The 27,458-nt window shown below is 46.3% G+C and overlaps 1 protein-coding gene across 1 annotated transcript; it reads right to left on the bottom strand.

Annotated features, from left to right (window-relative positions):
- Positions 1 to 979: 979 nt before the first annotated feature.
- Positions 980 to 26,162, bottom strand: CD80 (CD80 molecule). Its single transcript, XM_065397425.1, has 5 exons — positions 26,066 to 26,162; positions 10,442 to 10,768; positions 6,770 to 7,048; positions 4,640 to 4,768; positions 980 to 1,107 (listed from the first exon to the last, which is right to left on the bottom strand). The coding sequence occupies exons 1-5, from the start codon at positions 26,160 to 26,162 to the stop codon at positions 980 to 982; spliced, it is 960 nt and encodes a 319-aa protein (XP_065253497.1).
- Between the last annotated feature and the right edge of the window lie 1,296 nt (positions 26,163 to 27,458).

Below are 27,458 nucleotides of genomic sequence, written 5' to 3'. Positions count from 1 at the left end.
GAGCCTCCCAGCCCAGGTCAACAGACTCAGGCTTACAGGGTTTACACTACCATGCTAAAAATAGCCAGATAGATGTTGCAGCTCGGGGTCTGAAGTCTGGGGGGGAGGGTGGGCCGTCTGCACAGCTAGTTCTAGTGTATGGGGAGGTGCCCCATGAGCCTGAGTCTGTCGACCTGGGCTGGCAAGCTCGCTGCTGGCAGCTGCGTAGATGGACCTTAGGAGCAGATTATGAAAAATGGAGTTATTCACTCACAGTTGTGCCCTTCCTCAACACCTCTGGCCACTGCTCCTTCAGCCCTTCCCTCATCATCCTTGTGGCCATTATACGTAGCAGGAGAGGCACATGGTCTATGTGCAGTTCACCAGAAATAGTTTCCAGGGGGCCAGGGTAGCACATGGGACTGGTGAGAGGTTGATTGCTGGTGAACAGGTCAAATCGGATTCAGTTTAGTAGTGACTGAAAGACATTGCCCATGAGAGCTATTTGTTGGCCTGTTTGTGAAATGAACAAACCCATCTCTAAGGCAATAACCAGCCTCTTGGTCTCCGGTCTCCAGAGAGGAACCAAGAGCTGGATTTATCAAAGAGCTCTTCTTTCGGCCCTGCTGGTGTGAGCTCTGGAGGTGGGGCAAATTGGAGGGGTGGCAGGAGGAGAACTTACACTAATGCAGTACCCATTATATTGCAAGAAGGATCAAGAGCCCCGGAGAAACTGAAGACTACTGGCATCTTTCACCATTACTACATTCACTTTAAATGTAAACCAAAACAAAAAAAATCCCTGTTATCCGGCTGGGAGACACCCTCACTCCAGAAGACCATGTCATCTATCCAAATGTGAGTGGCCACAAAGCCCTACAGCCTTGACCCCAGAAAACAACAGAACACTTTGTGTGCTAACGTTACCAGCGCATAGCATATGAGCATCTATTTTGCCATCAACAAACAGGGGAGAAAGTTACCTGCAGATATGGTCTAATCAGAAAGATGCTGCTTCTGATGTTACTTCAGAGAGGTCAATGACACCTCTTACACCGTCTTTCATTTCAGTTCCCACTGCTGGATCTTGAGGGACAGGGTAGTGAGAGCACCGCAGTTGTTCGCAGCCTAAGGAAAGAAGACAATCTCTCGTAAGTGCTCAGAATTCCAGTGCACTCAACAGTACTGGATCCAAATGCTTCCTTCAGCCACATTTTGATCCCTTCAAATATGGTTACGGGTGGGGGCGGAATATCAGAGTATAATCAAGGAAATCAGATGGAGAAGAGCTCTGACCTCTAGTGCCATCACTCACTTGGCAGGATTGTTCCCTTCAGAATGTTAGAGTGATTGTCTATAACCATATTCTCATTGGCTGGTTTGCGCCTTTTAGGTGATGTCACAGATAAACACAGGGGTGAAAGTAACTTAAAGGACTTACCGGTACGCCGGAGTCCTGAGCGGGGCGGGGCCTCAACCGGAAGAGGCGGGGCCTGTCAAGATTTAAAGGCCCTGGGGCTCCGGCTGTGGCTGGGAGCCCCAGGGCCTTTAAATCACCCCAGAGCTACCAGCTGCAGATGAAGCTGGGAGCCCTGTGGCGAATTAAGGGGCCCGGGGCTCTAGCCGCCGTGGAGTTCCGGGCCCTTTAAAGCGCCGCCGGAGCCCTGCCGCCACTTGGGCTCTGGCAGACGGGCTTGGGCGGGGATTTAAAGGGCCTGGTGCTCCCAAGAGCGGCTGGAGCCCTGGGCCCTTTAAATCACCACCGGGGAACCTGGTCCAGTCCTGCACGGCATACCGGCTCTTGCCGGTACGCCGGACCGGCTTACTTTCACCTCTGGATAAACATCAAATCCCATTGGTGCAGAACTAGGACTTCAGGACATGCAAAAAATAACCCTACATATGCTGAGAAAATTCAGAGTACATACACCATTTATTGTAAGTTACAGGCCAATAAATGAGCCTAAGTTACACACCAAACGGCAGAAAGGTGGGGTCTTAGTAACACAGTTTCTTTTAAGGGTGTAGCAGGAGCAAGGTCCCCCATAGTTTTACACCCTATTAGCTGGTTTTCCTCCTATAGTCCAATCAGTGTCCCCTTGGCATGTTACACTAAATCAGGCTCACACCAACGTCTCAGCATAAATCTGATGCTGCCATTTAAGTGACCTCTGAATTTGGCCCATTCTGTTAAGTGGATTAAAGAAGCGGAGGAAAAATGTTTTACTATCTTTCCCTACATCCTTTTTTTCTGAAGCTCATTTTCCAGAACAGAGTTAGAGATCGTGCAGTGTTAACATACAGCTAGGTGCAAAGGTTGCCCAGGCAGGCCTAGGATCGTGAGCTCCTCAGGGCAGGGAGGTCCCTTCTCAAATGTCTGGAGAGTGTCTGGCAAATTGCAAACACCACCACAAACACACAACTAAAATCCTCAACCACCCACTCCAGCCCAACCCTCCACGCTCCTCCCTTTTGCTTCTTGTTTCCACCCTAGCCCTTGCTTCAGCTCCTTGAAGCAAAGCTTTTAAGCTAAGAAACTGGACTTTAAGGCTGGACCAGCTCCCAATCCAGGTTTCCACCACAACATTGCACTTCTGAAGCATTTGCTGAGCTCTGAGGGCCAGCCGCAGGGGGAAGCAGCAATTTCCCTGTAGGAGCCCTGGCCTGAAGCCCTTCACATCTCCCTTCTCACTGAGGTGTAACTCAACCTTAAACACTTGAAAGCTGGTTTGAGACTCCAACTTTGGTGTCTGAAAGTGAAGTTCTACTCTGAAAAGTGACTGTAAAATAGCACCGTCTTATTCAGCAGATCTGCTTCCTGGGGGGATTCAGAGACATGTCTACTGACCTCAGGCTCAAAGCTAAGTTTTTACTCTTATTAGAATGACAGAGCCAACACAGCTAAGAGTGTGAGCTGGACTCTATTCCTTTGGGTGCAGCAACAGGATTGTTTACTACATTCCAAACAGCTGTGCACCCCATTAAGCACTAGGGAGCTGAGCAGGTGCCACTGAGGTCATAAATTGAAGATAATGGGGGCTGTAGAGCTGAGAGCATGATTTGCCTCGCAGAACCTCTCTCACGTGATGGTGCACAGTGGTGGATTAGTCACTGGACCCATGGGGCCTGTGCCCAGCGGCCCTCACCAACTGGGGGGCCACCGGAAAAATTCTGCCACTGAAACCACAGGATGGGGAAGCCCCCCCAGAAGCCCCCAACCCTGTCCCAAGCCCTCCCCCCCCCCCAGCGGCCCTGGGACTGGAAGAGCTCTCACTTCCTGCTGTGCCCCAGGGCTGTGGCATGGGGACAGAGCTTCTCCGGTCTTGGGGCTGTAGGGGGTGGGAGAGCAAGGAGAAAAAGAGGTTGCAGGGCTGCAATGAGGGGACAGAATGAGGAGTACCCTGGGTGGGACAGGGGTGGGCCCCTGGACCCCACCTCTGGGAAAGGGGCAGAAAGGGGTGGGGCTGTGGGTGGGGTCACAGGCAGAAGGGGTGGGAAGGGACCCCCTCACTTGCTCTGGCCCAAGGCCCCAGGAAACCTTAATCTGCCTCTCGTGGTGCACCAGGAGGAAATAGCCTTGCTTGACTCTCAGAGCCTAGGCTGATTTTGCAGGGCAGGCGGATAGAAAACAAACCCCCAACTCCTCCTTGTAGACAGCACATTTCAAATTAGTTGCAGAAGCAGTGGTGCGCCCAAGCAAAATAAAGTTACAAATGCCCTTCAGGGGGTTGGGTCCCAACTATGCTAGAAATAACCTCTCCCGCTCAGGGACAGCACTGCAACTATGATCAGCTCAAACATGCAGGCCAACAGCGCTTGCTTTAAATAGGAGGGTGGCTATTGACAGCGCATGTTTGGGGCGGGGGTGATTCTGGACTCTGAAGCTCATTTCCCTTGTGACCAAACCCTAGATTGTGTGACTCTTAGGACACACTGTAAGGCTCATGTATTTTTCTTGGGCCTGATTTACAAAGGTATTTAGATACCTAGAGCTGAAGAGAGGCTTCTAGGTGGATTTTCAAAAGTGCCCAAGAGAGTTAGGTGCTTAACTCCTATTGACTTTCAGTGGGAGTTAGATGCCTACTCTGCTATTGTAAATCCCAATTGGTGCCTCTCTGCATCTTTAGGTGCCCGAATAGCTGTGTAAGTCTGGCCCCAAGTTATTATGGGGAAAGCAAGGGGATGGTGCAAATAGGAGCTTGGTGGGGGGGGGCTTGAGGATAAGCCTCATTTTGGGAGGTGGCAAAGTCTTTTTAAATGGTAAAAACGCCACTGTATTTTGATGATTATATAGCAGTGACAGCCCTGGCAAAGGGCTCCTTTATATGCTTCAGTACATAAAAACGGGTCTGAACCAAACTGGCCCAGATCTAAACATCATTCAACTTTGCAGAATTTCTGATCCCGACCCAAATGGCTCAGTTGCTCCCTGCCTATAATAGACCCACATAGCTGCCAGCCTTTAGGAAAGCCCTGATATGAATCTATACTTTGTGATGTTGGCTGTTACAATTAATACAACTAGAGCATTGGATGTTCTGCACTTCCCTCCACAATCTATCAACAGAAGAGTTTCCAAATAGTACATTTTACCAACTTTCCTATGAGTCATCAAAAAGCAGCCCATGAATGTGACTCTCATTAAAGGAACTGTACTTACCATGACACCGGAAATATTTTAAAAGCAAGGCAATGGCCACAAGGAAGATGCAGATGAGAACCAAACTCGAGGCAATAATGACCCCCTGGGGCGGAGATGTTGGAGAAGAAGGACATTCCTTTAGTTTTTCTGAGAAGAAAGGATTGATAAATATAACTGAAGGGCCCTTCACCATAGTGCCATTTTCACACAAGAGTGGGTGTGAGAATCCTGTTTTGTCCAAATTCTAATGCCAAGTAATGCCATTTTTGCCAGTAACATGCTTATTTGCAATATATTATCCAGCCACTCCTTATAGTTTCTGAACTATATGGAGTTCCAGGCAGGGTATGCTCCCTGGTTCACAAAAGTGACAAAGCTGCAACTCAAGCTGCGAGGAAGCCTCCCATTCCCCAAGAGTATTTTTCTGGGTTTAAGATTTGTCTGACATCTGTGTAGTTTTAAGTGCTGGATTTTCTTCCAGAACTGGGCATGGATGAACTGTGTTTTACATGAGTTCTGCAAGGCTGTGAACATCTAAAAGCAGATAGGCAAATTTGACATAAAAAGGTGCACTCAGAGGTAATACACAGTAGCAACTAAGTATCATAATCTATCTGATTAACAGAGCAGGCACTTCCTGCCCTGAGGAGCCTCTGTTGGCCGTGGGTGTTTATGTGGGGAAGTAACAAAGCTCTTTCCCTTTAAGGAACAGTGGAGGTTGGGTGGGTAATTATGAGTCTGCATTTAGAGAAACTTCCAGTCATAGAGGCACTACTCAGGTTCTCTTGTTTCAGGCACATTTACACCTATGCCAGAGCAGTATGTATACCTCCAAGTTTATACATAAAAGAGACCTCTGAATGCAAAAGGCATATTTGATCTATCATTCTCTGAGTAGGGGGCAAAGAGAGTAAGGGTCTGGAATTTTATTTCAGTGGATTCAGATGCGCTTGCCATTCTCATCAGATGGTGGAAGTCCTGTCACTTAGAACATTTAAAAGACTAGACATGTACTACCACTTCTACAGTAAGGAACTCTCCTGCATTGGCAGGAAGATGGCCTAAATGTATGCTTCATCTCGTAGGGCTTTACCCTCACTAATAGCTATGATTCTAAGATTGGGCTAAATTAAGCAGCATACAACTTCCTGGACGTTGGCTTTATTCTCCCCATAATCTTGCCAGCTTCACGTGTGAGCCCCGCTAGCCCGGAGCTGGGACTCCCAAGCATTTGTTGCTTTAAGGACTGTTCCCAACAAACTGAAGTGAAAGTGGCCACCCGCTTTAAAAATCAAAAGGTGTTTTTTGTTGTTGTCACTGTTTTTTCCCCTCCCTGCCGTCAAAGAATCAGTCATTACCTCAAGCTAGTGTTTTATTATGATTATTTTGCTGGGATTTTTTCTCCTTCTCTTCTATTCCATGCAGTATACTGTTGAGCCCTTTTCTTCATACCTGTTTCCTCCTGGGAATTTAGACATTATTCCAGCTATTAGCAATATTCTCTAAGGGCCAGGTTCTGCGCTCCTTGCTCAAGCTGAATGGTACCTTCACAAGTCCTATTGAGTTCAGCAGGTCTATAATGAATAAGGTACTATTCACCATGGACAAGGGTGGCCGTATCTCTCCTTAGCTTCCCTTGGAAATGCCTGGATCCATACAGTCAGAACATTGGGCATAGAAACATGTTTTAAATGTTGTTTTTAATAAAAAATGTTTTTTTTAAATCTCTGGCTTTAAGCGTCTTCTTGCAAGCTCCTTTGTACTGTGAAGCATTTAGATTGTAACGGCTACTTCATATTCAGTGTACTGTCTTTCATCACCCTCCCTGTCTGTTTTCACTTGTCCCTTTCCAGGCATAGGCCCATTTATTGTATGATCCTCTATTTTGCATTGCACTGTATACAATCATGGTACATTACTACATACATACATTAGGAATACTACTGAGTGTGGGAAGCTGGAATTTCTTCCTGATTATTGCAGCCAGTAATAGACCTTGAGGCAGGAAGGAGAGGGCTTGCAAGTTTTATGTTTGTGTAACTGTGGACACTATTCTGACACGAGTAAATGCACCCTTCTTTCCGAGCTATGTACCTCAGCGAGTTCCACAAATTCATTACACACTGCGTATGATTGGCAGAAACTTACTCAGAATGTAGTTAGAGGACACTTTGAAGTCATCATACTCAATGGTACACGTGAGGAAAATGTCTTCAGTCAGATTGAGCTGCAATTTGGCGGTGACATTATAGAGGCTGTCTTTTGAGTCAGATAAATTGGTTTGCCAGTCCACAGACATATTATTGAGGATCCCAGAGACTCTGGGTGCTGGAAAGCCACCATGAGAAGAACAGTTCACCATCACCTCAGTTGAGCCACAAGCATCTTTGGGTACATCTGCTGATATGACAGGCTTGCTGAAGTCAGCTGGAGCAAAGGTAGTGAGAGAGATTTAATTACCATTCTGTCAGATGAGGCACAAAATTGCAGTCTTCCTGACCCCTTGTCATTAAAGAGCCCATGGGACTTTGCATTCTAGCGCCTCCAAATTCCTTCTGAAGTTACAGGTGGATAGGGAATTCTGGTATTCACCTTCACTTCCTGTCCTAAACTATTGTCCAGTATTGCAGTGCACTGTTTCACCAGCTGCCACATTCAGTGGTGGTGCGTGGTCTCTCTAGATATACGGTCATTTGTAAGGTGGCCTTCTTAACGGAAAGTACTATAGAAATATAGGGCTTGTGGTTATTAATAGTCTATTGCATAAATGTGTAGAAAAGATAACATTGGCCTCTTCTGAGCCATCCAGCAAGGGAGCCAATTAATTAATGATTTGTATTACGGTCATGTCTAGGGACACCCCCCCACACACACACACACACAACTGCAATCGGGGCCCCATGATGCTGGGCACTGTTCAGATGCATAGTTAGTGACAGTCCCTGCCCCAAAGAACTTGCAATCTAAGTAGACAAGAATCAAAGCATGGGAGAGGAAACTGAGGCATGGAGGGATGAAGTGACTTTGCCAAAGGTCACACAGCAGATCAGTGGCAGAAAGAGAAAGATCCCAGGCCTCCTCAGTTCTATCCCAGCACCCTATCTACTGGGCCCCACTGCCTTAGTTAGCACAAAGGATTGTTTTGGAGACAGTCACTTCTAAACCAGAAACTGGACTGAAACCACTAGCTCACTTCACACAGGAGCACTGAGCAGTCATCACATGGTAACAACTTTCAGTCACTTTTGTCCTAGTCAACTAGCAGCCTAGAAGTGAAAGGCTCCATATCCCATTACCAATCCCTCTATCCAAAAGGCCTGAAGCCCCTCCCACTCCCCATAGCTATTACAAAGGCCTGTTAGAATGCGGGGGGTGGGAGATGGCAGAACAGAAGAGAGCTGGGCTGTTTTTAGTGCCGTGCCACATTTCCCATTAAGTTGATTTGTCAGCCCTAGGACTATTCCTCTCCATAGGTGATGCACCCCACAAGAGGGGGAGTGGAGTGTTCTGGGAATACAGGAGGCAAGAAACTGGACAAGTCTCTTTTTTCACTTCAGTTCTCACTTGCTGATAGGGATACAGTTCCTTCAGGTGTCCCTGCACACCAGGGGGTGTTATATACATGCTGCTGTAAGGCAGGCTGAGGACTAGTGATGGGAAAACCTCAGGAGAGATGCACATTCAAGATGTGGAAGATTCCAGTGCTTATTCATGGGCCTAGATAAAGGCTTCCCTGCGAGATCTCTGGGACTTTCTGCTGTCATACGGGTCGAAAAGAAATCAATGTCTCTGCTCTCCGTTGAAACCAACTATCAGAGAGGCAGCCGTGCAAATGGAAAATGATGATGCGAATAGAATTTCTTCTAACTTCCACCAAAGGTTCAGATTCGTTTTGAGCACTCCTGTTCCTCCACTAAACCATTTCCCTGGGGCAGTGCTTACAGTGGTCTGAAAAAGTGTGTGTGGGGGGAACGATCATTTTCTACAGAAATGAAAGTGACATCATCAGCATCTGCCTGTCTCTCCTCCCCCCATCAGTTCTGCTCCCACATCTGTTCTGCCCCCGGCTCCCCATCAATTTTGCCCTTTCCCAGCTTCATGTCTGTTCTTCCTGCAGCTCCTGGGGTTCTTCACTCCCCTCTCCCAGACCAGCCTGTCACCATTGTTCACAGGAGGGGCTGGAGGGAGGTGGGGGGGAGAAGGAGCAGGGCCATCCTGAGCTGCTGGGCTCTTCCTGCTCCCCACTCCCCTCCTGGAAGAATAGGCTCCTGGGGGGAGGGGGCGGCAGAGGAAGATCTCTGCCCATTCCCTGCATTAGCTCTGATTGGCTGCTTACACCCCAGCAGGTGGAAAAGTAGCCAATCAGAGGGAGTTTCCCCCCATGCAGGGCTGACGTGCACTCCTCAGTGACAGCTCGAATTATAGAACGTTTATTGGCTGGGTCTGGAACCCCTTTCAACCAGGTGCCATTTAAGCACAGATCTGAGGTGAGATTCATTTAACCCTTAGGGCATGGAGGTGTCTGATCCCTAGAGCACTAGCCAGGCCCCTACAATGTTGTGGGGCTCTCCAAGGGTGATGGAGCAAAACCAGGAAGGGCCTATGGCTGCTGAGAGGTGGGGCCTGGTCAGAAAGCACTCTTCCCACCATACCATGCCTGCCCTTGCGGGGAACACTTCCTCCTGCCCTACGAGAGAGACCTGACTTCTCTGTGCCTCACGCTGGAAAGCAGGATGGGGCCAAATAGCTCAGAGCACAGACCAGTGATGTCACCAGTGATGGAATAAACTCCATGCCAAAGAGACAACTAGCAGGCAAGGGAAGGGGGAGGGAAGGGAGACCCTCTTTCAATGTTTGAAGTAGCGTGGACAGGGCCAGATTTCCAATTAGGCACAGTCGGCACGTGCCTAGGGACACCGGCGTTCTAGAGGTGCCTAAACGTTAAAAATTAGTTAAAAGTTAAAACATACGCCAGTGATTCTCAACCTGCGGCCCGCGGGCTGCATGCAGCCCAGTTACCCAGCTGTGTGCTAAAAAAAATTCAATTTGCCACTCCAGTCCTGGCAGGGGCGGGGGCGGGGGCGGCGGAGGGGGAGATGGCACCACACAGCCATGCTGGAGCGCTCCTGCTAGCAGGGAATGCAAAGCAGCCCCTGGTGGCAGGGGAAGGCTTCAGCAATGCAATGCAGGGGGCCCTGCTGGGCAAGTGGGTCCTGAGGGAGCCCGGCCTGGGCAGGTCCCGCTCCTGCTCCAGCCTGGCTGATCACGCCTCTCCTGAGGGGCCAGAGCAATCCCCGACTGGCCCCAGCTGTGTTGCCGGCTCAGCCCGGTGGACACAGTCACCTCCCAGTGGGGCCGATGAGTGCGGCCAGGGTGCAGGAGAGTGGATCTGTAGGAGGGTTGTGGGGGGGGCTCTGGGCGTGAGGAGTGCTAGGCCATGGCGGGTGCGGGAGGTCTGTGTGTGTTGGGGCGCTGGGCAGTGGGCAGTTGTGGAGGGTTGGGGGGGCGCTAGGCAGTGGGGGGGGGTCCATAGGTGGGGAGGGGCGCTGAAGATATTGTGCCTAGAGGTGCGTAAGGTGTAAATCTGGCCCTGAGTGTGGACTGCCATGTAGGAGGACAGAGCTAATGAAGGGGGATGGCAGGTAATCCTATTGGAATTAGAATCCTAATGGCGAGTCTAGCCATGCTTAAGCTTCTCAAGGATGCTATGGCCTGACTGTTCTGTTGCCCCAGTCAATGGTGCGTCTAGTCGTCCATCTTAACCCCTTGGTCTTTGCGTATTAATTAAAGGCTTCTGATGATTTGGATCACACCACTTACCTTCAACCACCAAATCCACAGTCCTGTCACAGAGCTTGGAAGGTCCCTTCTCTATCACTTGAACTATGCATTTATATGTGTCGGTGTCTGATAGTTTCACTGGGAAAATTGACATTGTGAGGTTCTGTAGGTCCATCTTGGTCCGGTTCACAAACTTTGCATCGGTCCTGACCAGCTTCCCTGCTGAGTAAGCCATCACTACTTCTTTTTCTGTTTGCCAGTAAACGCGGTAGTTATACTGGGACTCTGGGCTGGGTAGTTCATGGCAGCAGGGCAGGTGGATGATTTTTCCCACTTTGGCTTTGACCGGGTTTTCCTTTGCAAAGACTGCAGGGAAGCAAACAGGAAACAACAACATATGTCATGAGACAGTCATATATCCGTAAAGCCCGTTCTGCCTACAACTCCATCACCCTTGATCACAGCTCTGTCTGCTCCCACTGACATGCCCCGGCATTCCATTGTCCAGTTTACACTGAAAAACCCTCCCGGAAGGGACCTGTCTCGGTGATGTGTTCTTGTGATGCTCCAACCTCACGTATGGATCTAAGTCATAAAAAATGGTCGCTAAGCATGTGGATTAGTGAAAATGACTAGGGCAGCAGCATCTGCATGGAAAGCAGGATAGGTCACAACTTTCAAAACTCAGAGTAAGTAATCATCACTATTGTCATTGAAGGGGTGATGTACGGTGTCACAGCCGTTAGGGACCAAAACATCTCTTCTCTCTCTTCTTAGAGCTGTTTGTTTGCAAAATCCCTATCATTTTCCTGTGTGTTTCCCCAACCCCAAGCAAATGCAGCAATGCATCTTTTGTGTAAAGGGAAGGGAGGGAGAACCAACCCAACACCCCCGCAGTCATAAGCAACCCTACACCAACAAGCCAGCATCATAGCCCAACATTCACAGGCATCTCTACAATAACAAACCAAGACACACAGCCTATAGTTCATGAGCATCCCTGCAACAAATCTGGATACCTACCCTGGTGCTCATGAGGAGCCTCACTAAACCAAAACTAGCAGCTCACTGCTCATGAGCATCCCTGTGATAACAAACCAGTGTCACAGCTTGGTGCTCATGAGCATCCCTGTGACAGTAAGCCAGCACACTTATGGAAGAAAAAAAAAAGAAAAGATCAGTATGGAAACAACCCAGCCCTGTCCTGCAGTGGTTCCCCTGCTTTGCAGTATCCCCCTTTGCACTCTGCTCCCATGCTCAGTCCTGCAATGCAGCGCTACAGTAGCTCTGCTCCCCCCCCCCATCTGGTCACACCGGGGAGGTAGGACATCAGAGGCAATAGCAAGCTGGAAGGCTTGAGAGGACCCGTGACAGCAGAACAGAGGCTAGTTGAGGATTGATTGGCCCAGAGTGATGACAGAGCAGTGTCTGGAGAGAAGGAATGATCTTGTGGTTAAAGCAAAATGTGGGCAGTTCTATTCGGACCTCTGCCATGAGTTGCTGAGTAGCTTTGAGCAAGTCACTTAACCTCTCTGTAGCCTAGTTTCCCAACTGGGGATAATGATACTTACCAATCCTAAAGGGTCTCCTAAGGCTTAACTCATTGCTTGTAAAGTTCTCTGAGATCCTCCCCGGAAGGTGCTAGAGAAGGAAAGCAATCTTAGCCTGCCCTGGTGCTCCCTGATTTGCAGGAGGCATGCCTGCCATTAACCAGAGTTCACAATTCAGACACCAAACCAAACCAAAAGCATGAGATTTCATGATTCCAGTCTGAAATGCACAGGGAATCCATTGCTGGCGCACATGCCCCTGCTCCACCCACCTGCCTTATGGCAAATCAGTAGGAAACATATAGAAAAATGCCAGGGTCAGCAAATACAAAATTGTGTTTTCCATTTAATTGGGGAGCTCTTCTTTGACTCAGGCACTTCATTGCCCCCTCACTAGTGTGGGATCCCTAGGAGAGTTCTTTTTTTATCAATCAGGTGTGCTACTCTGTGTAACACAGCCCACCTTAAGCTGCATGTCTTGCTGCTCCTCCTCTTTGTGTGTGTCCATCTTCTTCCTGCTTGTGTCTCCTTCTAGCTCAGTTACTATCATTGCTAGACTTCCGATAACTGAAACTTTGGGATTCTGGCCTGATATCACCACCCAATGGAGCTGGGTTTTTTTGTTTTTTGTTTTATTATAGAGAAGAGTGGGCGTAGCTGTAAATGTCAGTGAGACATCACATCATGAGTTGCATGAGGTTCTCCACACTTTGCCACCAAGAGTCTCCTCTGCAACCAAAAGGAGAACAAAAACCTCCTGGACAGTACATATGCAGAGGCTGGAAACTCCTACTGATGTCACACCCGCCCTTAAAAGGCACTGCACCCATGAAACTGCAACCCGAACACTTTCAGCCTGAAGCAGCTACAGACCAGGGAGAGTCATGCCGCTCCACAAAAGTCCCCAGTTCATATGAGTTTACTTTAAAGGTGAATTGCAAAGCAAAAATGAAAACTGAATCCAGTCCAGATTTACGTACCAAATGTTCTGTAGGAGGCATCCACTATGGAAAAAAGTTTTAATGAATCATCTAGACAAAAATTCCCTCCTCTTCCCAACCCGCCAATGTAATCCTCTTGGTTCTTGCTCTCTGTACCCAGAGTGGATACTTCATTTGACCCCATGGATGAAGGAGTCAGGAATAGAGGAAGGAATTTCAGTTCTCTCACTCCTCCCACAGAAAAGAGCAGGACACAGGGGTTTCTTTATTTGCTTCCTACAAAGGACACAGGAACTCCAACTCCATTTGCTTGATGATTTCCACTCTACTACCTACTTGATCAGAGACACTACTATGATTAGATCTCAGCATGGGTCAGGCAGAAGGAGTAGAGTGCTCATCAGGAGAGGTGCTCTCAGCATAACAAGGCAATGAGGAAGCGTTAGCACTAAGCTTGGCAGAATTCAATTTTATATATATATATATATATATATATATATATATATAAATATATATATATATATATATATATATATATATAATTTCAGTGGATAATATCAGTGGTTATTTTTAAGCATTTTAATTTTTTTTTCAATTTAAAGTTTCTCAATTTTGCAAAATTATAGGTTTTAAGCATTTATTTTTTCTTTTTATCTTTTTTTTTTTTTAACAGTTGTGGGGTCAGGAAATTGTTTAATGACAGCAGACCCTGAGGTCCAAAAAATTAAAGCTTTATAACCATTAAAACACAAACTGTCAACATCAGATATCAAAATATATAATACATATATCCTTAAATCAACAAGTCATACCTGTTTTTTACTATTCATTTGCTAGTCCATTTGTAATGAGTCTAACACAAAATTCTAAATCACTGGATTTCTCAAGTACCATTTTTCTTACTTTTGCCTATCTGTAAATTTCAGTTATCATCTATGGAAATATTTTTTCAGCGGTTTAAGTGTGTATGGTGAAATAGACGTTTACTGACATATTCAAATCAAAATCTAATCCTTCCAATCCTAGTTATCAGGGATCAGATTGGGCTAGCTAAAGATGTCTCAATGAACCATTGCTTTCCCCTGGTTTCTGCATCTTGATTCCAGAATTTCAATTTGCATTGTGCATCTGCTGGTTGCTACTCCACTGTTAAGGTTAAGTTTTGTTTTTAACTTAAAGTAGGGATTCGATCTCTTCACTTTATAAGAAAACTATGGCACATTCTCTCCAAAATTCTAGTACTTACTCCTTAAATACAAAGTGATTTTTCCAAGCAGTTACGAATAAATTCAATAATTAGGTTATGAATTAAAATTAGTTAAGTAGGTCTTTAAAGAAATTTGCACCTGCTTCATTATTTTCCTGTCCCAAATGATCTTAGCAATGGGATAACAGATTTTTTTAAATTTCCATATAGTTCATATTGGGCATAGGCTATATTTCAGGAAATATGGTTGTATTTAAGATGAATTACTGTTGTCTCTAATTGTTATGAGTATATTTGCTATGGACACGCTTCTGTCAACAGCTCAGGTAACTCTTAAGTGGGGCTGGTGTGACATTGGCGGTAACTCAACAAATCATCACCCATCCTCTGCAGCTAATTTGCATGCAACAATTCTATTGGTTGTAATACCTCAGTGGTATGAGGAAGACAGGGCACATGTGCTGAGAGTGGTCTTTGGTAGATTTGGCCCAACTGGTAGTATGCTTTAAAGATTATGTAGCTGTATAGTAGGTGGCTGCACATTAGCTTGGGCATGAGTACTCGACAGGATTCCTATGGCACTTATATTTCGGTTCCACTGTGCACAGAGGCAGCGCTGTACTGGGAAAATGAGGCAGAAGCACAGAGATACTGGACTCAGCAATGGGCTCTCCCTGAACCCCTTCACAAGTGCTGGAACCAGTAACAGAGCCCTGCACACCAATAGGTCAATTGCAAATTAAGGGTCAGGTTCACCAGTACGCTTCAGCTGCTTTGTGCTGCTGCTCTGACAATGCAAAGCAGCTGTAAATCCCGCTCTTCGTGACCAGGTACTCCTTGGTGGGCCAGGAGCTCTTCTTAACACAGATGGGGAGAAGGAAGATAGAAATAGAGCAGCTCTTTAAAAAATAGATAGGTATTTATTTCACCAGCAGTTGTATTCAGCCCCATTTCCTTATAGGTTTTCAGTGTGTCAACTGTGCCCAAAGCAACCTTAATTCTACTCTGTACTGATTCTATGAGGAGGAGGGAAAGGTATGAAAGAAATCTAATTCGATTAAAAAACTCAATTTACTCTAGTCTGAGACCGTACATGCAGATTCATAGATTCTAAGGCCAGAAGGGACCATGGTCATCTAGTCTGACCTCCTGTATAGCACAGGCCACAGAACTTCCCTGATTTAATTCCTGTTTGAATGAAAGCACATCTTTTAGAAAAATATCCAATCTTGATTTTAAAATTGCCGATTGTGGCGAATCTACCTTGACCATTGTTCCAATGGTTAATGACTCTCACTGTTACAAAAAAAAATGCACACTTTGTTTCTAGTCTGAATTTGTCTAATTCCAGCCACTGAATCTTGTTATAACTTTTGTCTGCTAGAAGTGTTCTTTATTATCAAATTTCCGTACCACACACAGATGTTTATAGACTGTGATCAAGTCACCCTTAACTGTCTCTTTGTTAAGATAAACAGATTGAGGTAACTGAGTATCGCTGTAGGACATGTTTTCCAATCTAATCATTCTCATTTCTGAACCTTCTACAATTGATCATCAACATCCTTCCTGAATTATGGGCAGCAGAACTAGATGCGGTATTCGAGTAGCAGTCTCACCAATACCAAATATAGAGGTAAAATAACCCCTCTACTCCTTCTCAGTATTCCCCTGGAATTCCAAGGATTTCATTAGCCCTTTTGGCCACAGCATTGCACTGGTAGCTCAGCTGATTATCCACCATGCCCCCCCCAAGTCCTTTTCAGAGTCACTGCTTCCCAGAATAGAGGGGCCCATCCTGTAAGTATGGCCTACATTCTTTGTTCCTAGATGTATAACTGTACACTTGACCGTATTAAAACACATAGTTTACTTGCACCCAGTTTACCAAGCGACCCAGATCAATCTGTATCAGTAACCCGTCCTCTTAATTATTTACCACTCCCACAATCCTTGTGTCATCTGCAAATTTTATCATTGATGTTTATGTTTTCTTCCAGGTCATTGATAAAAATGTTAAATAGTACAGGGACAAGAACAGATCCCTGTGGAGCCCCACTAAAAACTCACCCACTTGATGATGATTCCCTACGTACAGTTAGCCAGTTTTAATCCATTTAAAGTGTGCCAATGTTGATTTTGTTTCGTTCTAGTTTCTTAATGCCATGTGGTACCAAGACAAATGCCTTACAGAAATGTAAGTATAGTACATCAACACTATTACCTTTATCAACCAAACATCTAGTTTCATTAAAAAAATTATCCATTTAGTTTGACAAGATCTATTTTCCAAAAACCTATGTTGATTGGCACTAATTATATTACCCTACTTTAATTCTTTATTAATCACGTCCCATATCAGACATTCCACTATTTTGCCCAGGATTGATGTCAGGCTGACAGGCCTGTGATTACCCAGATCATCCCATTTATTCTTTTTAAATAGTGGCACTAATTAGCTTTCTTTAAATCCTCTAGAATTTCACCACTGTTCCAAGACTTATTGACAATCAACAGTAATGGTCTAGATCAGAGGTGGGCAAACTATGGCCTGTGGGTCACATCCGGCCCATGGGACCGTCCTGCCTGGCCCCCAAGCTCCTGGCCCAGGAGGCTAGCCCCCGGCCCCTCCCCTGCTGTTCCCCCTCCCCTGCAGCCTCAGCTTGCCCCGCCGCCGGCGCAATGTTCTGGGCAGCGGGGCTGTGAGCTCCTGGGGCAGCACAGCTGCAGAGCCCGGCCTGACCCCGGTCTCTGTGCTGCACAGTGGTGGTGGCGGCGTGGCCCGGCTCCAGTCGGCCGGCGCGGCTGTAGCGCCGCCAGCCACTGGTGCTCCGGGCAGTGCGGTAAGGGGGCAGGGAGCAGGGGGTGGGGGGGTTGGATAGAGGGCAGGAGAGTTCGGGGCGGTGGTCAGGGGGCGGGGATGTGGATAGGGGTCGGGGGGGAACAGGGGGTTGAATGGGGGCAGGGATCCTGGGGGGGCAGTCAGGAAGGAGAGGGGCTTAGATGGGGCTGCAGGGGGCAGTCAGGGACAGGGGTTCCGGTGGCAGTCAGGGGACAGGGAGAAGGGGTGGTTGGATGGGGCAGGGGTCCCGGAGGGGGCATCAGGAATGAGAGGAGGGGTTGGATGGGGTGGCAAAGGTCCGGGGGCGGTCAGGGGACAGGGAGCAGGGGTGTGTGGATGGGGTAGGAGTCCCGGGGGGGGGCAGATAGGAGGTCATGACCCTCTCCCCTAACCGGCCCTCCATACAATTTACGAAACCTGATGCGGCCCTCTGGCCAAAAAGTTTGCCTGCCCCGGTCTAGATTGCTCCTCTGCAACTCTTTTAAAACTCTTGAATGAAAGTATTTGGACCTGCTGATTTTAAAATGTCTAACTTTAGTAGCTCATGTTTAACATCTCCAGAGATACTAGTGGAATGGAAAATATTTCATCATCAACACCACCACCACATCATATGATTACATCATCTAGCTTTTTCATTGAACACTTTTGCCGTTTCTGAATTGTCACTGACAATTCTACCACTTCCATCTAGTAAAGGACCGTATCATTGTTAGGATTCTTTTTGTCCCTAAAATACTTGAACATCTCCTTAATGCCTTTAACGTAATCACATGGCTGTGTCACGTCATCTCTATAAGGCAGAGTTAAGGTGGGTTGGAAGGCACAAACTGGGCATTATTGCCTTATGTTTGTATTTCTTTTAAGCATAACCTTAACCCTCAATTGCCTGGATTTAAAAGGCTTGGTTTGAAGACAATTACAACATCTTTACAATTTCTTTTATCCTTAAGTTACTCATACATACTCTCAATCTTAACACCATTTTAACTTTTTTTTTTTTTTTTTTTTTTTTTGGTTTAAAAAAAATTTGGTCTCTAGTCCTTATGATTATGAAGAAAGCCTGGAAAACATGAACCATGTGTAAGTGATGCACCGATGCTGAGCCTGCAAAAGCATGAAGTCATAGATCTGGGAAGTGTGTATTACCTCTATTCATCTCAGTGGCATGTTAGCTCTGAAGCCTAATGATGATAATTTAAATACCAACATTGTTAACGATGGTACTGATGATCAAAGCATGTCCAGCACCACGACTTCCCTCCCACCCAATCAGCATGCTGTCCATTGTAATTCTTATTCACCAAAAATTGGACTACAGTCATCCCGCTTTGCCTAAACTTGTTTATGTCACTACAGTGAGCAGACATAGCCCAAAGACTTGCAGCCAGGGAGCAGATACACTGAGTAAGAAGGGGGCATTTTTACTGAAAGTCACTCATCTGACAATAACATTGCTTATAAGAAAAACAGTTCAGCATTAGAAGTGCCTTGATCTTTAATTAGTAACTCCTAAGATGTGCCAGGGAAGCTTTAATAACCACGTAGTCACCTTTGCAGCATCTCTAGCAACACAGTGACATCCCCCACATCAGCATCACCATATTGGAGGCACACGAACACTGCCTTCTGAACTCCACTTCCCTGTGCAAGCCGCCCATTGGGGTACTTCAAGTCCCAACTCTGCCTAGTTTACAAGATAAGAAAGATCACAACTCACGACCCACTCGCCAATATGTTACATCCAAACAAGGAGTTGTGGGGGACAAAGCCCTGATGGTTTCTGCTTTCTTGGCTGCTGGGATCCAAGTGAAGACATTCAGACTGGATGAATGATTTTGTAAAGGTCTGTAAAAAGTAACAAAGAGTCCTGTGGCACCTTTAAGACTAACAGATGTATTGGAGCATAAGCTTTCGTGGGTGAATACCCAAGCTTTCACCCACGAAAGCTTATGCTCCAATACATCTGTTAGTCTTAAAGATGCCACAGGACTCTTTGTTACTTTTTACAGATGCAGACTAACACGGCTACCCCTCTGATACTTTGTAAAGGTCTATTTGCCTTGAATTTTATTGTGCCCCTCCCCCTCGGGTTATTCTGAGACAAATGGAATATGTGTGCTGGGCAGGGGGCAGGTTTAATGCATATCAGCAGAGCTGGGGTATAGGATAGAAGGGGAGGGTTTTTTGTGCGGGGAGGCGAGGGGGGAGGGAGTGAGAGACCCACTGAAACCCTCTTCCAGCACTAGGAGCAGACAAACCAGGTTAGGATAAGAAAGGACAGAGTTGAACATTCATTCAGAATTCAAATCCAGACCTGGATCTTTTCTGAGGTTAGAAAAATGGTGGTTCCTTTAAAACAAAACAACCCTCCACCCACCTCCAGACATTTACTCAGCATTCTTGCACTTGCTGGTTTGGGGCAGGACCAGAAGTAGAAGTTGTGCAAGACCACTGTAGGGGGATGTGTAGAGCACAGAGATTCGGATGAATTTGTTAAGCTTTTTCAAGTTTCATCTATCCCTGGTTGGAACCCAGTCCCGAATAGTACTTTCTAGTAGCATACTTTGCCCTTCTGTAGCACCTTCCAACTGAGGAGATTCTCAAAGCACGTCCGTCACAAAACCCCCACCTGAGTATTACCCCCACTTTATAACTAGAGACACTGAGGCACAAAGGTTAAGGCCCAAATTTTCAAAAGTGTCTACTAATTTTGGGTGCCTCAAGTTTTCAGATACCCATCCCACTTCTGATGGGAATAGATGCTGTAAGTGCCCAGCACCTGTGAAAATCAAGCACTACATGCCTCACATTGGGTACCCCAAATTAGCGAACACTTTTGGTTTAAATTACTTCCCTACAAATGCACAAATTAGTGCTAGGGCAGGGAATAGAAACCCAGAGTCCTTACTCCAAGCCCTCTGCTCTAATGGGCACGTATTCACTACGGCACTGAGGTGGGAATCTTGGCAATAATCCAAAATGTGAGGGATTGGTTGAGGAAATATTTTATATATATATATGTATATATATATATATATATATATATATGTATGTATGTATATATATTTTATATATATATACATATATATATATATGTATGTATGTATTTAACCTAACAGGCTAAGTGATAAATAAAGAAGAACACGATAGCATTCTATAAGTATCTGAAAGGTATAAAGACCAAGGATGGAGAGAAATTGTAGAGGGCAGTCCCAAGGGGGAAAAAACTAAGAGTATGAGTCGCTGAGAGGAACATCTATGTTGAATCGCAAGCACTTTCTAACAGTGAGATCTCTTTAGACTGAAATAATTTCCCAAAGGAAGTGATGAACGCCTCTTAGAACAGTCAAAGGTAGACAGGAGATCACACATTCTTCATAGAACAAGCTTGCAAGTTGCAGTGGCAGGGTTTGACTAGATTATCTTTCCCACCTTTAATATCTATTATCCAATGTTATAATACTGCAGAATCAGAGGAAAGTGAAATGTACTGTGTTCTGTATGTAGGAAACGTCATCATTAGTCACTGCCCAGCCAGCAGTCAGCACTTTCATTTTCAGTCAGGGAGTCCCCTGGGACCAATGAACTGAAGTGGTATTTGAAAAGGTAAGAGAGAAAAGCAGAAGCACAGTCCGTGGCGGGTTCCGCATTTGGAACCATTTGCATATTCTCGAATGACCTTCTGAATCTCCCAGTGATGTTCCTCGGAGGGAATTGAGTTGTTACAACTAGATTTCTGCATCTTTGGGTTCTGAGGGGGCAGGAGCTCATCCAAAAAGGCAAAAGAGACAGGGGCGGCAGCAGCAAAAAGACAGAAACTGAATTTGACTGGCTTGGCCGCTTGGGCTGTGGCTGCTTCAGTGAAACTTTTGCAATTTCCTCATTGCAGTCTGCCCCTGGTACAGTCCCTAGGCCTATTGGGAATGGCACAGAAACTGGCCACAAATGGACAGAGTCATTAGTAGCTGAAGAAAACTTTGCCGATGCCCACTGAGCATGCTACCCTTTTTGATTTTTAATCTCTCCCGTCACCCCCAACAGAAATCTAATAAAGGGCCGTCTCCTCCCTGAGCTGGCTATTGTCACATGTGCTAGAGAGGGGATTCCCAGCTCTTTTGAGTTGTTGGTGAGCAAACATTTTCTTTCATTGCTGAAGGAAGTGTATTTCCCCACCCTCCAATAACTCAAAAATGTTGCAGGGATTTTCCTCAAAACTTTCCCAAAAAATTCACCTCTGGCCAGAGCCCAGGAACCAGATCCTGAGCCTTGGCACCACTCCGGGCAGGCAAAGATGCTGCATAACCATATTAAAGGGGTAGTAGGAGCTTCTCCCAGCAAGAGAGAATAGCCACCTGGCCTAAGGCTGGCTCCATTGGCTCTACGTCACCTCCTCCTCATCTTCACCAGCACCTGGGGTAGGCCTGGAGCACACTGAGATCTGGCAACCATTGGCTGGTATAAGAGCTCCTAAGGGTATGTCTACACTGCAGCACAGAGCGAGCCTCCCAGCCTGAACTGACAGACTCAGGCTACACTGGCTCGAGTTCATGTGCTAAAAATAGCAGTGTGGATGTTGCTGCACCAGTGGAGGCTTGGGTGGCTAACGGCCAGCTGCAGTGTGGACATACCCTAAGGGGCTGTTACCAGCCAGCGTAACTTAGAATAACTCTACTCTAAGTTACACTACTCTACTCTACTCTAGAATAAGGCTACTCTAAGTTACACTAGGACTTGAAGTAGTCCCAGGAAGCCCTGGGGAATTGGGGAAGCACAAAGATTGCTTGAAGCCACCTTTGCATCCCTTCCTTGCCCTATCCCAGGTCCTGTGCTGAGCGCAGCATGTTGGAACCTGAGAACTGGGACCCACGCATGGAAAATGTCAGCCACAAAGGAGAAATGTTCAGAAAGTTATGAGCATTTGGAAAGATAGAGTTAGAACGAAAGCCCTGAGGTTATGCTATCTATAGCAGTCACTAACTGTGACTGTGTATATATATATACACTGTATCCACTATAGCCCTTAGCGTGTGTGTGTGTGTGTGTGTGTGTGTGTGTGTGTGTGTATATATATATATATACACACATACTCACACACACAAACACAAGCTAAGGACTATAGTGGATACAGTAAATATTGTGCCACAGGTTGAAGAGGAGAACAAAAATAGCTTCAGGAATTATTTCCCATTGGAGGTCATTTTATTCACCTCACGGGGCAATAAACATACTTATTCAGATGGGTGATGCTGGTTTAAATTTTATTATACAATGTTCAGTTTCCTAAACATGGTGGAGCTTTAGTTAACCTCTGCAAAGGGTCCTTAATTTTACATCACAAGCTCAGAACAATTTTGTTCCATGTCATAGTAAAATAATGACTACCATAGGTTCTTCTAGAATGCCCATCATCATGGTATCTACCTGCTGTCATTTAGCCCTTAATCCATACATCACAAAGTAAGGTATGTATCAAAACTTCTCTTTTGCAAAGGAGTTTAAGGCTCAAAAATAGTCACTGATTTTGTGTCCCCAACTTGAGACACTTCAAGGTGCCTTGATTTGGGCATCCAAATTGAAGCATCTAAAAATCAGGCCACTTTTGAAAGTGTTGGCTTCAATGATTAGCTTAAAATCACCCAGCAGGTCAGTGGCAGAGCTGTTAAGAAAACCTAGGTCTCCCAGCCCTGTGCTGTAGCCACACTGCCTCCCGTACAGAAGAAGGTCATGAATTTGAGATGCCCCCCTTCCTAATGCGTGAGTTATGAGGTCATCTGCTACGAGCCCCAAGAAAACCTTTAAAACCATGCCATGGTGTATTCTGTATAGGTTATGTAAGTATTTGTGGTACTGTAGCACCTAGGAACCCCAGTGACAAACCAAGACCCCACTATGCTAGGCACTGTACACACACACAGAACAAAAAGTATATATTTACAGAAGAGTTAACAGAGGAATGTTCCCGAGAGATTTAAAAATGCAGATCAGTATTGTTTTCCATATTACTCTGCCTATAAATTATGTAGGCTTCCTGATGCTATCTGAGTCCCATGGCTCAGAGAGGAGAAAAAATTATAACCAGTACATTTTAGAAATCGCCAAAGCTTTTCTCTGCTTGTTAATGTCATAGTGTTCAAATCGAGCATCTTGCAGTCTACCAGGATTAGAAACAAAAGCACTGTTCCTTTGGAAAGGACAGGTCCTGGCTTTCCAATGAGATAAAGCTCCTGTTTCTATTGATCAGACCTTAAACCTGTCACTGGTGAAGGCCTGCATATTGTCTGTCTTGGGTCTAGTATAATTTTGGGGAGAAATGTCACGTTACTCATGAATAATATGGCCTTCTCGGACACACACACACTTATACACATACACATGATGGTTTAGTGTGGCAGAGCATTACGGCATGAGTGTGGATGGATGCATTACTCACAAATACATGTATTATGTTTATGACACATATTTAAATGTGTGGGTAGGAGATTGGGAGAGGGAAAAGAGCCTTGAAAACGTGGTGGTTTGCTTTACAGGGGTCTGTGTGTTTAATTCCGTGTGAAATTCCCCAAGTTTTGCTTTGAGTTTCTGGTATGAACAAACTCAGAATCTTAAAGTGAAACTCAGTGGAAATGACAAAGTTTTCCCCCATTTCATAATACTACCATGAAAAACTCAGAATTTTGAACAACTTTTATGCAAAGCCACAATTCAGCACAGTTTGCTCTAAAGTTTCATTAACTACACGGAAACTGTCAACAAACCTGATGCTTCGAATCTGTAAGGGATCCAAGCTCAGGAGAACTGTATGTGCTTTGAGGTTTCGGTGTTAACATTTCACACAGCTGTGAGGACTGATCTCAAAAGCCTATTGAATTCAATGGGCCTTGCAGCAGACCCTTGGAGAGGGCCCGGGGACAGGATATATGACTCAGTCCCAAGACCAGTAATTTAAGCCTGCATTAGGGGAATTGTTGATTGTGTGATTTTGCAATGACTAGTTTAATGTACATTTCCCAGAGGAGAAATTACCTCTTTCCATTTCTGCATCTCCTGAGAGCTTAGAAGCTCTTCTGTCACAGAAGCTCTGAATCAGCCCCTATCCTTGCAGTCAAGGGAAGACTGGACAGGGCAGGGCTCCCTGTCAATGCTGGTGCTTCAATGACTGGAAAGAGTACTGCTGAGCAATGGGAGAACACCCACCCCTGCCTATGGGGCTGATAAAGTTTGCGGATGACACAAAGTTGGGAGGTATTGCCAATTCGGAGAAGGATCGGGATATCCTGCAGGGAGACTTGGATGACCTTGTAAACTGGAGTAATAGTAATAGGATGAAATTTAATAGTGAGAAGTGTAAGGTGATGCATTTAGGGATGACTAACAAGAATTTTAGTTATGAGCTGGGGACGCATCGGTTGGAAGTAACGGAGGAGGAGAAGGACCTCGGAGTCCTGGTTGACCGCAGGATGACTATGAGTCGGCAATGTGACGTGGCTGTGAAAAAAGCTAAGGCGATCTTGGGATGCATTAGGCGAGGTATTTCTAGTAGGGACAAGGAGGTGCTGCTTCCGTTATACAAGGCGCTGGTGAGACCTCATTTGGAGTACTGTGTGCAGTTCTGGTCTCCTATGTTTAAAAAGGATGAACTCAAACTGGAACGAGTACAGAGAAGGGCCACTAGGATGATCCGAGGAATGGATCCTATGAAAGGAGACACGAGGAGCTCGGTTTGTTTAGCCTAACCAAAAGAAGGCTGAGGGGAGATATGATTGCTCTCTTTAAATATATCAGAGGGCTAAATACCAGGGAGGGAGAGGAATTATTTCAGCTCAGTACCAATGTGGACACGAGAACAAATGGATATAAACTGGCCGTGGGGAAGTTTAGGCTTGAAATCAGACAAAGGTTTCTAACCGTCAGAGGGGTAAAATTTTGGAACAGCCTTCCGAGGGAAACGGTGGGGGCAAAAGACCTCTCTGGCTTCAAGATTAGGCTAGATAAGTTTATGGAGGGAATGGTTTGATGGGATAACGTGATTTTAGTCAATTAGGCAATAACGTGTCATCGCTGGTAAAATGAGGGTCCGGCTGGAGAATCTTGCCTGTATGCTCGGGGTTCTACTGATCGCCATATTTGGGGTCGGGAAGGAATTTTCCTCCAGGGTAGATTGGCAGAGGCCCTGGAGGTTTTTCGCCTTCCTCCGCAGCATGGGGTAGGGGTCGCAAGCTGGAGGATTCTCTGCGACTTGAAGTCTTTAAATCACGATCTGGAGACTTCAACAGCTGAGTTAAGGGAAAGTGGGTGGGTCAGCTTTTGTGGCCTGCATCATGCGGGAGGTCAGACTAGATGACCATAATGGTCCCTTCTGACCTTAAAGTCTATGAGTCTATGAGTCTATCCTTGGGAGCACAGCTGGCTCTCAGTTTTGTGTGGCACTATGAAAAGTAGCACTTGCATGGACCCCACCCCGTCTCCAGCCTTGGACCAGGCACTTTCCCACAAGTGTGTGTGTATTCACATCCCTTCCTGCCTGCCTCTGGTGCTCACTCCGGCCGTGGGGAACCCTCACCCCTCACACTTTTCAGACTCAGCAGTGTTTAGTGACTCACTTGGCCTAGGAAACCAAGGATGGAGCAGAAGTGCCACTTTCCAAACAGAGAGCAGACAAAGGCGTCTTGGGAATTCTCTCCCTGCTGTGGCTTGTAGGCACCGCTCCAATGGGGCCGCAGCTATGGAATTGAAGATGCCCTTCTAGACAGCACCTCATGGGTGTGGGGAGTGGAGGGCCCAACACAAGCACATAGGTCACACAAGCTTATGGTTGGCTCTGTCCAGAGGAGTGGGACCAGGATCAGAAATCCAGTTCTTGCGTGGAGTATTAACACACACACACACACACACCCCAGGCCACCAGGGCTCTCCCCAGCACCCTGATATTTCTACTAAATTTTAGCAACAGTGAAAGGCACCACCCTGGAGGCTTCAGTCCTCTCTCTGTCCCCATAACATGCAGCAGCAGCAGCTCCAGCACCCCAAGCTTCTGCCCCAATGCTCCTCACTGGCCTAGTGTGGGGAAAGAGGGAGTCAAAGCTCCTGAGATACAAAATGGAACTGAACTCGTCCACTTACCTAGACTAGTAACGTGAAGCACAAAGAGCCCCTGCCAGAACCAATTCTTTAATGCCAGTCCAGACCACATCAGTTCAGCCCTGGCCACACACACCATTTTCTTAGAACTCCTCGGATAAAAAAAGACAGAGAAAAGAAAAGATGTGAAACAAGAAGGAATTGATGAGTTAATAAATGAAGCCTTGAATTGACCAGAAATCTTAACTCTTTGGACAAGTGATACACCATGTAGCACTTCTATAGTGTTGATCATCCAGCTGGATCCCATAGCACAGTGATTCTCAAACTGGGGGTCGGGATCCCTTAGGGGGTCTCAAGAATATTACATGGGGGGTCATGAGCTGTCAACATCTACCCCAAAACCTGCTTTGCCTCCAGCATTTATAATGGCGCTAAATATATAAAATAGTGTTTTTAATTCAGAAGGGGGGGGTCACACTCAGAGGCTTGCTATGTGAAAGGGGTCACCAGTACAAAAGTTTGAGAACCTCTGCCATAGCACTTTACAAACATTGGTTAATTAAGCCTCAGTGTCAGCGCACTGTTCACTCTCCATGAGTTTCATTCTGGACTGGGTGATCTGCTGTGCTTGGGAAATTCTAATTGCCTTTTCAAGGGTTAATTCTGGGTGCTATGGAAGTTATTCTGAAGGAGCGGTTAAGTGACTTTCCCAAGGTCCTTGGGAAAAGGCAGATTTGGCAATACAGCCCAGGAGTCCCAATTCCTAAATCCTCTGCTCTATACACAAAACACATTGATCCCCATTCTCAGTGCACCCAGGCTCTGGTTGGTATAAAATCAGGAGGCTGGCTTTACACTACCTTTGTGCCTCCCCCTATCATTCTGGAGTTGGCCAGGAGCCTAGAAGAGCCTCAGGACTTCTCCAAACTGCACCCAGTGGCCTTGGCCATTCAGCATTTGGGAAGTGAATTCAGTGCTGGAGAGCTGCTGGATTTACAGCTCAAGAAAAAGCTGTTTATTACAGAGGCACAGCACCAGTAACAGGGGGTCAGTGTCCTCCAAGCCTGCCTCCTCCCATCCTGCTTCAACTCATAACAGCCTCCTTTTAAAAATCATCAGCTCAAGGTGTTCAGAGGTTTGCTTTCCAGCCTGGCAGGTTTCTGACCAATTTTAAGATGACACGTTCTTGACCGCCAGCACCCCACACAGCCCAGCATTACCAGGCACATGCCATGCAGCCAGACAGTAGTGAACTGCTAGCAGAGGAAAGCAAAGGGCCAAACCACTCCAATAGAGGTCCCCAGAGTCACCTGCCGCAAGGCAAAAACTGAGAGCACTCACTTGTGTTCCAGGGGCTCCTTCTCCCTCTTGCCGTGGGGTCTGGGTAGTCCTTAGCTGGCCACGTCCCCTGTGTTACAGAGCTCAGAGCAGC

Source organism: Emys orbicularis, chromosome 1 (genome assembly GCF_028017835.1).
Source record: "Emys orbicularis isolate rEmyOrb1 chromosome 1, rEmyOrb1.hap1, whole genome shotgun sequence".
NCBI lineage: Eukaryota > Metazoa > Chordata > Testudines > Emydidae > Emys > Emys orbicularis.
Note: the sequence above shows the minus strand (reverse complement) of the source record. Positions and strands in the feature narration are given on the sequence as shown.

Bases quoted from the DNA above. Each gene is read 5' to 3' on its own strand.
- CD80 (XM_065397425.1), bottom strand. From the start codon at position 26,162: ATGGTGTGTGTGGCCAGGGCTGAACTGATGTGGTCTGGACTGGCATTA. The intron at 7,049-10,441 runs GTAAGTGGTGTG...CCTTTGCTCCAG, and splicing joins TGTGGATTTGGTGGTTGAAG to CTGACTTCAGCAAGCCTGTC. The intron at 1,108-4,639 runs GTAAGTACAGTT...TTCTTTCCTTAG, and splicing joins AAAATATTTCCGGTGTCATG to GCTGCGAACAACTGCGGTGC.